The 18163-nt window shown below is 36.0% G+C and overlaps 1 protein-coding gene and 1 long non-coding RNA gene across 3 annotated transcripts in view; one reads left to right on the top strand and one right to left on the bottom strand.

Annotated features, from left to right (window-relative positions):
• Positions 1 to 179: 179 nt before the first annotated feature.
• agap2 (ArfGAP with GTPase domain, ankyrin repeat and PH domain 2) overlaps positions 180 to 18163 on the bottom strand; it is a 23889-nt gene continuing 5905 nt past the window's right edge. For both annotated transcript variants that reach the window (XM_082146187.1, XM_082146188.1), the window contains exons 2-18: positions 14205 to 14263; positions 13533 to 13620; positions 13334 to 13419; positions 10892 to 11033; positions 10668 to 10802; positions 10474 to 10589; positions 8301 to 8444; positions 7793 to 7873; positions 7526 to 7630; positions 5971 to 6154; positions 5778 to 5885; positions 4843 to 4980; positions 4003 to 4151; positions 2873 to 2963; positions 2542 to 2764; positions 2184 to 2451; positions 180 to 942 (exon numbers count right to left, since the gene is read on the bottom strand). In XM_082146187.1, the coding sequence (XP_082002313.1) occupies positions 736 to 942; positions 2184 to 2451; positions 2542 to 2764; positions 2873 to 2963; positions 4003 to 4151; positions 4843 to 4980; positions 5778 to 5885; positions 5971 to 6154; positions 7526 to 7630; positions 7793 to 7873; positions 8301 to 8444; positions 10474 to 10589; positions 10668 to 10802; positions 10892 to 11033; positions 13334 to 13419; positions 13533 to 13620; positions 14205 to 14263 (2324 nt within the window). In that variant the 3' untranslated portion in view covers positions 180 to 735. The remainder of the gene's footprint in view (positions 943 to 2183; positions 2452 to 2541; positions 2765 to 2872; positions 2964 to 4002; positions 4152 to 4842; positions 4981 to 5777; positions 5886 to 5970; positions 6155 to 7525; positions 7631 to 7792; positions 7874 to 8300; positions 8445 to 10473; positions 10590 to 10667; positions 10803 to 10891; positions 11034 to 13333; positions 13420 to 13532; positions 13621 to 14204; positions 14264 to 18163) is intronic.
• Positions 6067 to 6899, top strand: LOC309481399. Its single transcript, XR_014199999.1, has 2 exons — positions 6067 to 6200; positions 6332 to 6899. It is a non-coding gene; the product is annotated as an uncharacterized lncRNA (long non-coding RNA).

Raw genomic sequence — 18163 nt, 5'->3', positions numbered from 1 at the left:
TCTTGCATTTATATGCATGATTATCTGACACATATAATAGCACAATTTATATTTTAACCAGCGGGATTCTCTGAAATTAAACAGGCCTTCAATGACAGTGATTGAGGCATTATAATGTGGAAACATTAACTTTTTGATAAAAAAAAAGAAGATGGAAACTTAACAAGCAGTACCAAAGAGAGGTTGAAGATCAGAGTTTATTGTCTATAGTTTTTAGAAATGATGCACAATGACAAATACTATTTCTTCTGGAGTCTGGATATAAACATGTTCTTACATTACATTACCCTCAGCCATGATTTCTATTTTAAAGAACAATGGTAATGACAGTCATAATGGTAAATACATTCCCTCAGATTGCTTTGGGAAACTCTCAAGCTACATTTTTCCATGTAATGCATCTATAATACATATATTAACCAGCATATTATAAATAATATTGCTTTTTAGTTGGTAAAACAGCTTCCGTTTTCTTTCAAAAGGCATGTTAAAATTTTGTAGCTGTCATTCTAAGCCTTCTAATAAGGACAATTAAGAGTTTCTTTTTTCTTTTTCCCTTTTCTGAGGAATCCGCAAGGATATACGTACAGTATATAAATACAGCGTTGTTGGCAATATTCTGGGGGGGAAGTGGGGGGGGAGGGGGGTATTCACAGACGCACAGAACACACAACTCTATGAAGAAATAAAAATGGCCCTGGTGAAAATGTTTATGTGGTCATGAACGTTCATGGGTTACGAGACCCTCCTCCTGGAATTGACACGTCCGACACTCGTGATGCTACTTTTGCGGGAGAGAACGGGAGTTGGGGAGGTGGGTGACGTCTCACTGGGACAGCCGTGCTGGACGAGAATCTCAGCACACTCTTTGCTCCCGGCTTGGCGCGCCAACGTCAGTGCGGTTCGACCTTGTGGATCCTTTGACTTCACATCACTGCCGTACTGTAGAGCACAATCAAGCAAAAACAACAAAAGAAAGAACCTGTTAGAAATGTGCAAACAATCCAATACTGAAAGTGCAAATGCTAAAAGAGATGATTCACATAAAAAAGAAAATTCTACAAAAACATGTCGTTTAACACTATAAGCCTACAGTATCTCATATTTGATGTGGACATTTCTAATTATCAACATGATTTTTTAGCAAGTAAAGGGCCTTTTAATGTAATTCTAAAAATGTCCACCTTCAGGTCGCGGTATATGTGACTTACTGCTGTGAAATCGAATGATTTTTATAAAGTAAACGTATGAATAACTATTATATTGTTATCAGTATTTTAAGATGAACATTTACTGGACTGAAGCAACTAAGGTTTGCTTGATTACCCAAACGTACATTTTCTTCTAGAATGATCATTTTTTATAAAACTTGTATATTTAGGTTCAGTCATTTCACTTAAATGACAATTAATAGGTCATTTGCGTTGCCATTTAAGTGAAATTATTGAAATTAAATATACGAGCTTGATAACAATGATCATTGTAGAAGAAAATTTCAGATGGCACTTAGAGGCTTTTGCATCTGAACTCTTCATATATATATATATATATATTGTTTTTTTTGTTTGTTTAAAAAAAAAAAAAATTATGTAATGTCCGTCGGAGTGGTCCAAGACCTTTGGACTCTTGTTGAACCACGAATATACAAAAAGAGAGATGAGAGATCAACTCAAGAACGGACTTTAGGACCCCGGGGAACAGCTCATTTGCGCCATTTAGAGCTATAAGGCCATCTAGCGGCAAGAGTCGTGAATATCATGTTATATATTTTTTTCCACAAGAGGTCGGTAGAGACACCCAAATTGACCCAATGTGAGCTGATTTGAGCTGGTTATGCATGTTTTGGAGAGTTGAATTAAATTATATTATTTATTGATAAAATCTAGTAATTTAAAGGGTACATAAAATAAAAAATAAGAAATAAAATAAAATAAGAAATTGATTAAAAAATAGAAAAAATATTATCAAAATGAAATGATACAAGCTTTCTGAACCAAAAAAAAGTACCGGTATAATTCTATGGCTTCGGGTCATTTTCACCCGCGAGGGAAGGATTTGTTATAGAATGCGAGGAGAGGATTAAAAATATGTTGTCTAAAGGTTCAATAAACGGTTCCAAAAAATCTCTTATTCAAAAAGATGTTTTGGGCTTTTTATATTACATGTCAGGCTCAATAACTCACCCAGACCAGCAGCTGTGTCATGACCACGTCTCCCAGCTGGCAGGACGCATGTAATGCGCTGTGATGCTGCTGCGCTGCTCCTTCAGGCGGGATGTTGATCACTTCCTTGGTGCTGTGCGCGAGGAGCAGCAGAAGTCTGGGAAGGTCTCTGTCGATTACTGCTTTAAGCAACCAAGTCGACATTGTGTCCTCTGAACACTGAGCGGGCAAGGGCGACACAAATGCCCGCTGTTCGTATTTGGCACGGATCCACGACTCCCTCTGCTCTCTGAGACAAACACCCAGCAAAGGTCAAATTATTACCATAGTGCCTCTGAATCATTGTCCACAATGACATTCACGGTCAAAGCCAGCTCACCTTGTTGCCTCGGGTGTCAACTTCTGGCACCCTTGGGTACAGGTCTCCCAAATGCTGTTGGCCATATGATTCCCTATAGCCGAAAGCACTTTTGTAAGTTCACTGGGCCAGTCGTCCAGGTCTAGCGAGCGCACACGGGACAGGTGCGTCCCCAGGTTCCGGTGTATCCCCGAACACTCGATGCAGATTAGAGCACCAAGATTAAGACTCGCCCATGTTGGATCTGCAAGGAGAGCGTAATGTTCTCAAATACTGAAAAATGAAAGAGATCTCAACATTTATATTTTGTGGTTTATATTTTCATAACAAGGCATCATTTCAAGACACTTACTTGGTGCTGCACAGTCCACACAGAGGTCGTTCCCTTTGGCATTTCGAATGGCCTGCAAGGCAACAGCTTCACTTTGGCTGTTCCTTCGAGCCTGAGAGTTAAAAATTAAGTGCATTATTTTGTGATATTGCTGAGCAAACTGTTAACATGTATAGTATATTGTTTTTTGAACATGATTTACGTATATAGAAGGAATCAGTGTCCTTTATCGATTCTATTAACCAAGTATTGCTCTTCGATTTTAGGGATATGGAAAAGTTAAAGTGCCCCTATTATGCTATTTTAAAGGTTCCTAATTTTGTTTTGAGGTTTCCTACAATATAGGTTTATATGCATCCAAGGTAAAAAAAAAAAAAAAAAAATTTCATAATATACATTGCAGCATCACCTTTTTTCTCACAGTGTTTGATAAAGGATTCGGTTTCTCTAAGCTCCTCCTTTTCGAGAGTCTACTCTGCTCTGATTGGTCAGATGACCCAGTCTGTTGTGATTGGTCTACCGCTCACAGCAAGTGTCGGAAACAAAACTCCCATTACCATATCTGAATTTAAGCTCCTTCAGCACTTGATACACAGTGATAAGAACAGTAACAATGGCGTCAGTTTTACTGTATCAATTCCAGTGCGAGTTCTCATTCTTTGGAAAAGCAGCAAAGTGGATTTGCTTTCGCAGCGCAGAAAACATCATCTTTCACAAACTAAACTCTTCCACTCTCAGCTACAACTACAACTACAGCGCTTGGGTCAAAGTAGACGTGGTTCACAGGCGGCCAATGAAGACCAAGACCATTATGCAAATTTGTTACAAACCTACGTAGGTACGATCAGTAAGTAAGACTGGAATAACCGATGATTCGTTTCAGGCAGTTCAGAATCGGTTCTTTATTTTGGGAGACAATAACTCAATTTATTGTGAAAACTTTGAAACTTTGCAGATGTTTACACTCACAAACACAACATGAAAGGTAATATCTAAAAAAATACAGTATGTAATGGATCTTTTGATGCATATAAGTGAACATAAAAGTGTTCTCAAAAGTTTAGGTTTGTGTTGCAAATCTTTAAAAGATGTTCCTGATAATGACAGACTGATAGAGATCAGATTAGATAATCATTTATTGCCTTCTTTACCTTATTTCTGCTCTCACAGCTCTGTAGACTTGCAAGGATCTGGCTTTCGATGGCCTGAACCCAGGCGTCCCTGTCCTCTTGACTTTGGGCTTCAAAATGCCAGCTCTGTCCTGTGCTCGATATGATGATGAAGTCCGTGCTCTCTTCCTCTGTTTGGGCGAGAGCAACAGTTATTTACACAAGAGGAAGGGATCAATAAAAACACCCATTGTGTCCTCAGTCTAATGTATCGTCTCAGTATAATTATGTGTTTCGGGAGACAGGAACACAGACAGAAAGACTCAGATCCATTTGCTGTAATCTAATGATGTGACAAGAGATGGACATAGAGACACACACTGCAGAAAAGACAGCAAGATGGAGTCAGCTCAGCCACTCACACATTTCATACATTCAGGTTACCTGTTTTGTTAATGTTTCTCAAGCTACCAAAGCTTTTTAATTTCCACATTTTGCGCTTGGCTTGCGGTGCAAGAAATTAGTCCAGGGCAGCAGAGGATAAGAGGAAGAAAGGAAAGAAGAAAGGAAGAAGTAAAAGAGATTGTAAGAGGACCTTACAGAAAGCAATTAATCAGGTTTCATAAAGGAATTCATAAAGGAAAAGAGAAGAAAGAAAATTTGCAAACTCTTTGCAATAAGCAATCTGATTGCTTTAGCAGTAAAACTGGAACATTGTACGAGAGAGCTCAACGCGTTTCTGTATTTGGTTGTGATGTGTTGTGAAACTGATGAAGATTTTGTCTTAATTTGTGGTTTTTCTATTTGCATGTGTTATCTTCAGTTGCAGCGCGTTGAGCTCAATGTGACGTCTGTCAATCTTTCATAAATCTGATCTCTTACCCTCAGCCTGTCCAGCCGCTGCGTCTCCTTTCAGGTTAATACTTCTGTTTCGTTTTTTCTTCTTCCTGTCAGTCATCGGAGAAGACGGGATGTGTTCTTTTCCTAAGGGAGGACTTGTAGCTCCCTCAATGCTTGATTCTATTAAGATAATGCAAAAAAGAGGACAGAATTTTGTCAAAACATTTCCTGAAAAAGATTTGTAACTATTCTGAAAATAAAGCCAAAGCCAAAAATCTAAACAATTAAATATGTATTAAATATATTGAGTATATTTAAACATATTATAGTAAAATTAATATAATACTATTATATAATGGAATTTTATTATATATACTGTATATATATATACATATTTACATTACATTTACATTGAATCATTTAGCAAATATATTATATACTATATATATATACACAGTATAAAGCATATTGCTACATATTATACTATAATAATATACTATATAATATAATTTTTTTAATATAATTATATAATATCATTATATTAAGTATTTCCCTGCAAAAAAAAAAAAGGAAAAAAAGAATACGTCTCAATTACAGTTACAGCATTAAACACACACATTAACACTAAATGTAACTAATACAACTAAAAATACTGAATCAAACAGGAAAATACTGAATCGAAACACAGTCATGGACTGGTGAATTTATTAAACTAAATATTTCAGTGCAAAAACGGACAAGTAAATAGAAAAGGTATCACCACTAAGTGATATGAATCTTTAAAATGAACTGTCAAAATCATCAGATTTGCATATGAACTTGATAAGAACTGAAATGAAACACTACACTTTGCAGTTGGAAACCAATGCTGAGCTACCTTCATTTCCAGGTTAGTAGCATTGCTACTTTTAATTTATAATTCTCCAAAACTGTTATAGAAGGAATGAATGGAAGGTGCAAACTAAATATTTACGCACCCACGCTGAACCCTTTATTAGACACAGAAGACGGGCAACGTTTCACCCTTTGATCATTATGAAATGACAAGCCAGTTCTGGAAGTCTCTTCTACAGTCAGAAGATTTGCTGGAAAGAGAGAAACCATGAGAGTGAGAAATCGTTCAAATTATTTTATTTCATTTGTGAGTGCATTTTAAAAGATTTCACTTACATGTAGCGCCCCCTTCAGACGACTGCTTGTCTTTACTAAGTCCATTTACACCTGGCACAGGGACAAGAGCCGGGCCAGGGGGCGGCCCACCGGGAGTGACAGCGCGATGAAGGCGCTTTCCTGGCACCTTTACTGTTACTCGCAGTAAGTCCATCTCTTTCCCTTGAGCGTTCTGCATAAACTCCTAAAATCATAAATATATGCATAATACTGGTGTATTTGTGAGTTAGGTCCACACATTGTATTGCTCATAGTATAGTATGTCAACACTATATTTTGAGTAATACAATGCATGGACCTAACTCACAAATACGCCATTTCTCTTCTACAGCCAAAAATAGCAAAACATTCAAGCTTTTAGGTTTTGTAAAGGTTTTGTAAATTTATCAGGCAATTTCATCAAAGCATTTGATAAAACATTTTCTGCACTGGATTTTAATCATTACAACACAGATTAGCTGTAAATCCACACGCAAAATATATAACGATATGATTTTGTATTAATTCACAATTTTGTATTAATTCATAAATCACATTGAGTACTATATAATAGTATTATTATATAATATAATAATATTGACAATTAAAATTGTCTGGTTTAATATATTGTTTAATTATAATTTAATTATATAATATGATATTTAAATTGGTATTTCATTAGTGCAGTCAAATCGATTAATCGCATCTAACATACAAGTTTTCGTTTATATAATATGTGTGTGTGTATACATTATTATATTTATTACATATATGTGTGTGTGTGTGTGTGGTTTGTACACACACACACACACACACACACACACACACACACACACACACACACACACACACACACACACACACACACACACACACACACACACACACACACACATATATATAAAATGATTATACTCTGCAAAAAATATTTTCATTACAAATATCTAAAATTCTTAAATCAAGATACATTTAACTTGAGAAGCTAAATCACTTAAGATATTAAGTCTTGTTTTTTTGTTTTTGTTTTTTTTCATCTTCAAAATTAAGTGAGTTTATGCTTTTAAAAAATCTGGTCAGAAAAATAAACTTAATTCAAAGGGAAAACAAGATTATTTATCTTACTTCACTGACAGATATTTTTCTTGTGTAAAGCATAAACTCGCTTAACTCTGGTCCATTTTTCTGTAAACAAGACTTAATATCTTAAGTCATTTTGCCTCTCTACTAAATATATCTTGATTTAAGAATGTTTATATATTTGAACTGGAAAGCAAGATGAAAATACAGAGTAAGAAAATATATTTTTTTACAGAGTTATTTTCCTGGCAAAGGGCAATATTATTAAATACAGTTACAGCATCACACCTGAACACACTATTTTATAATAAACTAATAAATCTAAAAATACTAAGTCAAAAACACAGTGATGAACAGCAGTATTCATTTCTGTACAAAAAAGGACAAAACACAAAATGTGATTATAAAAACAGAATCACACAGGAAGTATTTGTTAATGAAGGATGTGTAAAAACACTGCTCTGATGAAAACAACGGATTACAAGAAAGCATTACTCACATTCAAATTTGAATGATACATCAGCATGCCGTTGTTTGACAGCGTCACATACTTCTTCTTCCACTCCTTATTTAAAGAGCGTTCACTGCGTTTCCACAAAGTTCCCTAACAAAGAAAAAAAAAAAAGGGATTTATTAAATTATTCTTCTAATGCAATGAGATTCATAGATTTTCCAGCACTTTCTACGTGTCCAAACACTTTCGGGGTCACTGCATTTCACAGAAGCCCCATGACACACACCCTCAAAGCTGAGATCTCACATGTACCTGTTTGATAGGAACCGACCGACTGCTCATGTCACCTCTGCTATCTGACGCTCTTTTCTCAGAGTCACTTCCACGACGGTTCTAAAATAACAGACATGTTAGATAAAGTACAGATGAGAGGAAGGCGAAACACGTAAAGGAAGGAAGACAGATGTGACTCATGAGATGAAGTGAGTGTGACAGAAAGTTCACAAACAGAATCTCAGACTGAAGATGCTGTCATACTTCTGGTTTTTGTTTGTAACAACATTTGAAGGTGACGTATGTAATTTCACTAGTATCACCAAAACTTTCTCCGAATAGTTATCTTCACATATTAAATTTGGATGGAAGAAATTATTTTACTACAAAAATATTACACACATCACCTCAGATTACTATATTCATTTAGATGCTTTAAAATAGAAATAATACAGTACAACATTTTTCACACCCAGTTTCACTGGTGTTGCACATAATGTAACTGGGCAAGATTTGACACTCTTTGTAATGAGCTCAAAGAACTAACCGCAAATAAAGAGGTCCGTCGCCGGGGCGGATTTCGTTGCGTGCCCCCGTCTCCACTTGCCCCACCCCGTATGTCTTTGTGACTTATCACAGGGGTAGAAGGCAAAGAGGAGGGGTAATCACTACTTTGACCCCCATTACTGGCCTAAGAGAGGATGATGGGACAGTAAGAAGAATGAGACAGAGGTTGGTGGAATGGTGAATGGTGCAGACAGATTGATGAAGTTTTTCATAATCATTTAAAACAGTCAAATACTCAACAACAGGGGTATAAAAATGTGTAATGCATCAATCTGAAATTAAAATGTGTGTATTGATATGGAATTTTATCATTTATAATTCATCATCCACAATAAAATATAAGCATGTCATTTTAACTTTTATTAATTTTATTATAATGATTACATTTGTAAATGATACTGAAATAATATTAATACTGATTTTGAAGTAAGCAAAGGATATGAAACTGATTAGATCAGAACATTTTGACAAAGTAATATTTTACACCCCAACAATACTCAAGAATATTGAAAAGAACACCATGATGTTGGTGTTTAATTCATTAAAATATGTCACATTATTTTATTATAATGATAAAGGGGTCAATCTCACAAAGAAATGTCTAGGTCATATTTCAAAACAAAACAAAATAAATTTTGAATAAAGAAAATAGGTACAGTGCTATGCATAAGTTTAGACACCCATGCTAAAGTTGACTAAAAAGAGGAATAAAAAATCATCTTTTGGAAATTGAACTTAATGCCTTAATTAAAAAAATTAGGAAAAATCCAACCTTTAAGGACACCAATTTTCTTTGTGAATGAATAATGTATCGTAAATATATAAATGTTCTTCCTTAAAATACAGGGTGCATAAGTCTGGACACCCCTAAGTTAAATTCCCATAGAGGCAGGCAGATTTTTATTTTTAAAGGCCAGTTACTTCATGGATCCAGGATACTATGCATCCTGATAAAGTTCCCTTGGCCTTTGGAATTAAAATAGCCCCACATCATCACATAGCCTTCACCATACCTAGAGATTGGCATGGTTTTATTTCAGTTAGCCTAATAGCTGGTTTGATTTGCATTGAGAGATGATCTTATGGAAAGTACCCCATGCCAATCTCTAGGTATGGTGAAGGCTATGTGATGATGTGGGGCTATTTTAATTCCAAAGGCCAAGGGAACTTTATCAGGATGCATAGTATCCTGGATCCATGAAGTAACTGGCCTTTAAAAATAAAAATCTGCCTGCCTCTATGGGAATTTAACGTAGGGGTGTCCAGACTTATGCACCCTGTATTTTAAGGAAGAACATTTATATATTTACGATACATTATTCATTCACAAAGAAAATTGGTGTCCTTAAAGGTTGGATTTTTCCTAATTTTTTAATTAAGGCATTAAGTTCAATTTCCAAAAGATGATTTTTTATTCCTCTTTTTAGTCAACTTTAGCATGGGTGTCTAAACTTATGCATAGCACTGTATACTATATTTAATAGTATTTTATAATCATACATATATATATATTTTCAGTAGAGCCATTAAGATGTTTCATTGTGGAATTATTCTCATCACAATTTTCTCCCCAAATTCACACTATTGTAATGAGAAAATAAACTATTTTTGGTCACACTTTACAATAAGGTCTCATTTGTTAACATTAGGTAATATATTAACTAACATGACCTAACCATGAGCCATACATTTGTTACCGTATTTGTTAGTCTTTGTTAACGTTAACTAATAAAAAAATACTGCCGTTCATTCTTTGTTGTTTATGATCTTTCACAGTGCTAATGTTAACAAATACAACTTTTGATTTTAATAATGTATTCGCAAAAAGATTAATAAATGCTGTAGGAGTGCAGTTTATTATTAGTTCATGTTAACTAATGTAGTTAATGAATGAAACCTTATTGTAAAGTGTTATAAATTTTTATATTCAATTCATATTGCACTTTCTGTAAAGCTGCTTTGAGACAATATGTATTGTGAAAAGCGCTATACAAATAAATTTGAATTGAATTGAATTGAATTGAATTGAATTCATGGCAAGAAATAATGATAACGTACAACTGCACTTCACAAATGTACTTTTTTTTTTTTTTTTTGCATAATAGTAATGAAAATGAGATTTTCTTTGACACAGAATTGACCCAAACAAATACCTGTCCGGGCCCTGACACTGGAGTCGAGGCCCCTGAGTGACTCGGGGAGTTTGGGAGAGATTTACAGGAGGCCAGAAGGGCGGCTTGCTTCTTGGCAGCAACAATCTTGTGAGTCACTAAGAGGGAAACAAGTTTGTCCAATCAACACTGTCATCCTGTTTGGAAGTAACATGTAATTTTGAGATGAAACTCACTTTCATTAAACACTCTGTCCACATTAAGTCCATAGGTGGCACAGGTCTCATAGTAAGTGCAGCGACGCACATCTATACACAGCTGCTGGACCCTCTTGTCCTCAATCACACGGGCGTTAGTGCTGCTAATCTTATCTGCAGGAAGAAAAACACTCAGAGTTGGTACTCAACACCATATTGTTTAAAAAAACCATCCCTGAAACCAAGACGAGTGTATCTCTTACCTTGCGTTCCAACCGCTATAATGGGGATTTCTGCTATGTTCCGATGTGCACTTAGCTCACTGTAGTTCTTGTACACATCCTGGAAACTTGCTTCATTTTCCAGACTAAAAACCAGGATGAGACCATCGAGCCAGTTGCAGATCTACAATCACAAATGTAGGAGTGAAAAACAGGGGGATGCCGGAAGAGTATAATGCAGAAAATAATGCAGGAAGAGTATAATGCAGTTTTTTAAAGAAACCAATCCTTTTGGAATTGAACGTTAAAGTAAAGATATTTATAATGTTACAAAAAAAATTATATTTCAAATAAATGTAGTTCTTTTGAACTTTCTATTCATCAAAGAATCCTAAAAAAATGTGATCATGGTTTCTACAAACAATATTAACTGACATAACTGTTTTCAACATTGATAATAATAATAATCAGAAATGTTTCTTGATCAGCAAATCATCATATTAGAATGATTTCTGAAGGATCATGTGATACTGAAGACTGGAGTAATGATGCTGAAAATTCAGCTTTGATCACAGGAATAAATTACATTTTAAAATATATTCAAACAGTTCTTTTAAATTGTAATAAGATTTCACAGTATTATTGTTTTTACTGTATTTTTGAGCACATAAATGCACACTTTCAATAACATAATTTTTTACAGACCCCAATGGTAGTGTACATACAAATATATTCTACACAAGTACGTGCAGGCAAATGCTTCTTGTTACAAGAGCTCAATTTCACGCATCAGTCCAAAATGTGTAAAAAGGATAAATAACACAACATGATAAAGCAGCATTCTCAATCTTTCCACAAGGGCGTAATTGCATGAACTGTCTTCTTCTTCAGTTTATATTTAAAATTATTTAACCACATCTGTGGTTGTTTAAGTCCATTTTTGATGCCCTACCCTTGCTAACTTCCCTATGTCTCGTTCACTTGGACTTACGTCATTATTGCTTACGTTGCACGAGTGCCCACTGCGGGCAGAACCCTTGCAATGTGTTTAAATGGTGATCACTTGGAATCCGCTATGAAGCTGATTTATTATTTACAGCTTTTATCCATAAGCACCATTCTAATAGGCCTGTATGTATGCTTAGGCTGTTGGAGAAAATATAAAAATGTACACAAATGAGAATATTAACAATACAATAAACTATAACGGTGTAAATAAGTCAGATTAAGGTAGCTACAAGTATTATGCAGTGACATGTCAAAATAACTCAAATATCATACATTAGAGTTGTGTGGGTAAATTAAAGGGATAATAAAATTTAAAAAAAGGAAATGATGTCATTATTTACTCTCCCTCATGTCCTTCCAAACCCGTACAATTTTCGTTCATCTTCAGAACATGAAGAATATCTTTTTGATGAAACCTGAGAGCTTTCTGTCCCTCCATTGACAGCTACGCAACTACCACTTTGACGCTTCAAAAAGTTCATAAAGAGATTGTAAAACTAATCCTTATGAATTGAGCAGTTTAGTCCAAATTTTCTGAAGAGACTCGATCGCTTTATATGATGAAAATATTTAATTTAGGCTTTTATTCAGAAGTAAACATACATCAGCGAACATAAACAGAAGATCAACGTGTGAAAACAAACCTCACTGGTTCTCGCTGAAACTCAAATGTGCTGCGTAACACAGCAATGAACCTCATTGGTTCTCGCTAAAGCTAAAAAGTGCTGCGTAACACGAGAATAAACCTTATTGGTTCTCGCATGTCAAGCGAACATGCTTGAACATTTTTCTGTTCGTGTTTATTTATGAAAAAAAGCCTAAATTCAATCTTTAAATCATATAAAGCGATCGTGCCTCTTCAGAAAATTTGGACTAAACCGCTCAATTCATTTGGATTAGTTTTACGATCTCTTTATTAACTTTTTGAAGTGTCAAAGTGGTAGTTGTGTAGACTGACAACGGAAGGACAGAAAACTCTCAGATTTCATCAAAAAGATCTTCATTTGTGTTCCGAAGATCGAAAGTCGTACGTGTTTGGAAAAACTTGAGGGAGAGTAAATAATGACAGAATTTTCATTTTTGGCCGAACTATCCCTTTAAGTGTGATTTTGCACTATGGATCTGCCTGAAGTGTACATATTGAGTAGACTCGCTCTCTCTGTCAAAATTAAGGGGTCGAGGGTCTGTCCAAATAAACTTCCCTCGAATTTCGATGAAGTTGGACGGACTTTAAAATAGAGGTGGGGATTCCCCCAAAGGGGAAGTCCACAAGTGTAAAAACGGAATTAAATGCAACTCGGTTTACAGTAATGGCATGGACAACTTGCTGTAGGTTTATTACCGCTGTAGGTTTATTACGGCCACACTAATGTTAAGTATGAAAAGCAGGAGATGTACACTTGCATTGGCCAAATATTTTTGTTGTGCAGACAGTATGTTCCTGACTCAAGTGTTCACAGGGAAATAATCACACACCTGTGCACTTGGTGGACCAGATTCCTCCCGAATCAGCAATAACTGACTCTGTCCCTCCACCAACACTTCTTTTTTATATCTTCCCCCTTCCAGAGAAGAAAAAGAGGACAAAGTCAAAAGACAAGAGAAAATTATAATGCATCTAAACGGTTAAAATGACAGTCTTCGAAAGGGAGGTGAGAAAGAACAAAGTTCTCACCCTCATGCGATTCGAGTGGAAGGTAACTTCCTGTGATGAATCTGTTTACCAGAGCAGATTTTCCACTGCGAAGGCTACCCAGAACCCCCTGCATGCGGAAGAAAGAATCATAATTTTAATCATCACTTCAAAAAACAGAATATATAGCATCTGACATTGTTGAGATCTAATCTGAAACTCCTGAGGAGACACATTTGAGACCTAATTGAAATTTTAGCAAAAGGCTTTATTTGTGCTCTTTTAATTTTGTTAAAGTTTAGAAAAAAATAAATTATTTTTCTTTTTTCTTCCTACAGTCAAAGATGTATCCTTACTCATCAGCATGACAAAAATTCAAAATAAATCTTCATGGTAACATTTTATTTTACAGTGTCCTTGTTACACGTCACATGTAGTTTCTATAGTAATTACTAAAGATTATGCATAATTACATGCAACAAACCCTAAACCAAACCTAATCTTAACCCTATATAGTAAGTACATGTAATAAATTAATATTACTCAGTACTTAAATGTATAATTACACTGTAACAAGGACACTAAAAAAGTGCAACCATCTTTTTAGTGCACTTAACCAACTGAAATATTTTTTTTTTATAGATGTATGCCTAAAAAAATGTAACTTGTTGTTTATATGCTTAGGGAATAAAAAAACTGTTTAGGTTATCTCACCAATCGCAGTTCTGGAATAGCGCGAGTTAAGGTCCATTCCTGGCTATTGGCACATGATGCTGAAAAAAGAAAAGTCAAAGTTAAGTCTTAACTTCAAAACACAATGAAGACAATTCCAGGGCATTCCTATGCAGTAGCTAAGATGTTTTGAGTGGCTATTAATGTGTTGCTAGCTATCCAGTTTAATGGCTTTTTATGTGTTGCTATGCAGTTGCTAGGGTCTTTTAAGTGGTTGCCCTAGTTAAAAGAGCCCATCCCCAAGTTCAATATTTTATATTAAAAAAGCTTCCCCCTTTTGACTGAAGTGGTGGGGTTAGTGTTACCAAATTCGGTACATATACTGATCTCAAAAAACTGAACAACTTTCTAAATTACATTCATTAGCTCTGCCCAACAGGAGGTCAAATATTTTGGATTGAATGTGGATTTTTTTAAAGGGATAGTTCACTTTGAAATTAATTTTTGGTATGTTTTAGCTTACCTCAAGGGCATCCAAGATGTAGGTGTCTTTTTTTCCGCAGTAGTTTAAATTTTGATATTTTTAGGTCAAACCGTTCTTGTCTGTCAGTCATATAATGCAGGTCGATGGTCACTGTCTCAAAGAGCATGCACAGAGTTCAAATTAAAACAATTCCCCGTCGTCCAAATTAAACAATTCCCCATCGTAAGTACACATTGATGGCCTAAGACACGAAACGAGCGGTTTGTGTGAGAAAACGAACAGTATTTATATCGTTTTATAGATATATACACTAGATGTCGCCTTAAAGACATTCGTTCCAATGAACTGCCGTAGACAAGGCGACATCTAGTGTATATATCTATGCACCAGTCTGCGTACACGTCAGATCAGATCACTCGGACATGGCTGTGTTCAAGAGGTAAAAACTATATAAATACTGTTCGTTTTCTCACACAAACCGCTCGTTTCGTGTCTTAGGCCATCAATGTGTACTTACGATGGGGAATTGTTTAATTTGGACGACGGGGAATTGTTTTAATTTGAACTCTGTGCATGCTCTTTGAGACAGTGACCATAGACCTGCATTATAGGACTGACAGACAAGAACGGTTTGACCTAAAAATATCAAAATTTTAACTACTGCGGAAAAAAAGACACCTACATCTTGGATGCCCTTGAGGTAAGCTAAAACATACCAAAAATTTATTTCAAAGTGAACTATCCCTTTAAATTATTATTTTTTTAATACTCCTCCAAGGCGATTCATGTGATCATCACCAAACTTGGTCAACATTAGGCCAAAACATTAAAGATGCTGAATTGCTAACATATTTTTGATATCTCAAACAGAGTTGCCATGGTGTGGGATTAAATGAATAAAAAAAAAAAGGGAATCAGGGAGTGTATTATATCTCCATAAGTGCATTGTCTAATTTAGATCACATTGAGGTTCTATATTTGGTCATATTCTGATCTGTATTTGAGGTGATTAGCAAGCAACCACTAATAAAAGTACAACAGAAAAATAGATGAATCAATCATACAACAAAAAAAGAGATGGAATATGTGCTGATTTATTAATATTATGTCTCGGTACCCTAAAAACGTATGCAAAAATGTATTTAAAATACATTTATTCATACTAAGTATACTACAAAACCATTTACATATTTACTGAGACTTACTGATATAAATTTTATATTTAAAATTTACTTGGAGTACTTTATTGAACAATGCACATTTCTTAATATTAAGCCACAAATGTGTTTTAATATCACTATTAGTAAGGATAGTATGATCTCTGTATAATATCAGTCTTTAAATGCAAGATATTTAAAGTGTACATAACGTATACTTGCAATAGTTGCACTTTAGCACAATCAAATATACTTAAGTATATCTTTAGATGGACCTCAGCACTATTTCCGGATAACTAAAGTGCATTAAGGACAAAATTAGTTGTTCCAATTTAGCAGACTAGCAACAGTACAATTGCAGGGTATTTTTATTTATAAGTACATGCATATGTGAATGTATTTGCAGTATACTTAGCATAAAATAAATGTATTTCAAATACATTTTGGCATATTTATTTTTCACTATGGGTGGGCCAGCTACTGAATTTTTTTTCTAAAAAAAGATCTCTCATATTGATCTACAGCTTAAATCCCCTCGTTCTGACCCTTGATGTCAGTGACGTGAAACTTCAGATGACTCACTTACAGGAAGAGCGAGTTTGACACGACTGAATGATCATACAGTGATCACAACATTCAGAACCTCCAAGCACTGAGAAGCAGAGCTAACAACATTATCACCTCCCTTCACGTCAAGCCACATTATCTAAAGTACAGGAGCAATGGTACTGTTGGTTTCTTACGCCAATCTGTGACCATTTAAACACAGATCATGCGTTGCCCTTTTTGTTCCACATTTCTATTCTGCATCGATGTGAAATTTGATTGCACCTTCGCCTTGGATGACAGTTCATCTGGAGGTGTTATAAATCTCTGGTAATTCACAGGGCGTGAAGGACTGCAGGTGTATCCGAGCAGCAGAGAGCACCCACACCCCTCTCCGCTTTATATTGGAAGTCTTAGCACACTCTCACTATTTTTCAGACCCGGCACCCGGTGATAGACGGGCCTGTCACCTTGTTTTTTGTGTAGCTGCACAGCTGTGGGTGCATCAAGCGGCGGATGAGAGGCAAAAGATGCTTTTGTTAAGGGGGGAGGATTGGTGCGATACACCCTTGTGACCGGCGTGGACTGATTAAAGCAGCTCACGACGCACAGATGCAGGAGATCGGCGTACGATCTGAGTTGGCACTCATGCCGTTTGCAGTTTCCTCTCTCACACGCCACCCTCGACACAAACGGAAGAGGTTTAACCCCCTCCGAATTCAGCGCAATTCTATGAGGTCATTGTACGGCGGGGCACATCAGGAGTCGAGCCAGTGCGGTTGGACAGTGTGATCCTTATGTGCCATATACAACACGCCACCCCCTCCATCTAAACGGACGCTCTATGTGACACATTCTGGTCTCTCTCTTTTTCAAAAGGACCCCTCCTCGCATACCCTCACTCCCATTCATTTCATGTGTGGCTCGTTCCCTCGCATAACACAGCCACACAACAGGCAACTCTCTCAGCCCTCCCTGTTGCCATGACAACCCCACCTCCAGCCGCTGCTTCTGTTCACTCGGAGAACACATACGTAAATATTTTGTGTGCGCATGCGTCGTGTGTGCAGACACATCAGACCTTTTGCTCGTAGCATTTTGACCACACACACACACCTATATCGAGTTCCACTTGTGCAATTATCAATCACATCCTACAAAATAGGAAACCTAATTATCAAATCTATATTGTCGAGAAATACAGACGTTTGAAAAGAAGCCTTTGTTCAACAAGCTCCGCATATAAATTAGTTGAACTTGAAGGCATCTCTGCAAGATCATAGTCGATCATTTGAAGAATGACTTACTTTGCTAGGGTGGATTTAAAATGCATGTGGCTAAATTTAAGCTCATCCATCCAATTGCCTGTTGATTCAGATACTGCTTTATGTCATTTAAAATGTTTCTTCACTACAGAAATCAGTGCTTTCCCTTCAGTTTAGAGTGCTAAAATTCATGGCTGGATATGGCTTTAAATGAAGAGACTGGTGATGAAAGGACTGAAGCTTCCGTGAAAGAATGAGACCAGAATACAGGAAGTGGGCGGAACATCAAAGATGGGATTAGGATGTTGGGCAAAATTATGCTGCCTGTGGCATGGGTATTATCAAATTTATTTCCCATTCCAATTTTTCCAGTGCAGAAACAGAAACAGTAGGGGGTGGTTGTAAATAAAAGACCAGTATGCTTTCAGCATCTTAACTCCACAACCCTAGGCATTAGAATTAATTACCAGAATTCCTTAAATGTGTGTACAGATTTGAACATGTCAATTTTTTTTACATTAATGCAAACTAAAACATCAGGATTCTTCA

The sequence above is a fragment of the Leuciscus leuciscus genome (assembly GCF_965113295.1).
Source record: "Leuciscus leuciscus genome assembly, chromosome: 18".
In the NCBI taxonomy this organism is placed as follows: Eukaryota; Metazoa; Chordata; class Actinopteri; order Cypriniformes; family Leuciscidae; genus Leuciscus; species Leuciscus leuciscus.
The sequence above is the reverse complement of the archived record's forward strand: the minus strand, read 5'-3'. Positions and strand labels throughout refer to the sequence as shown.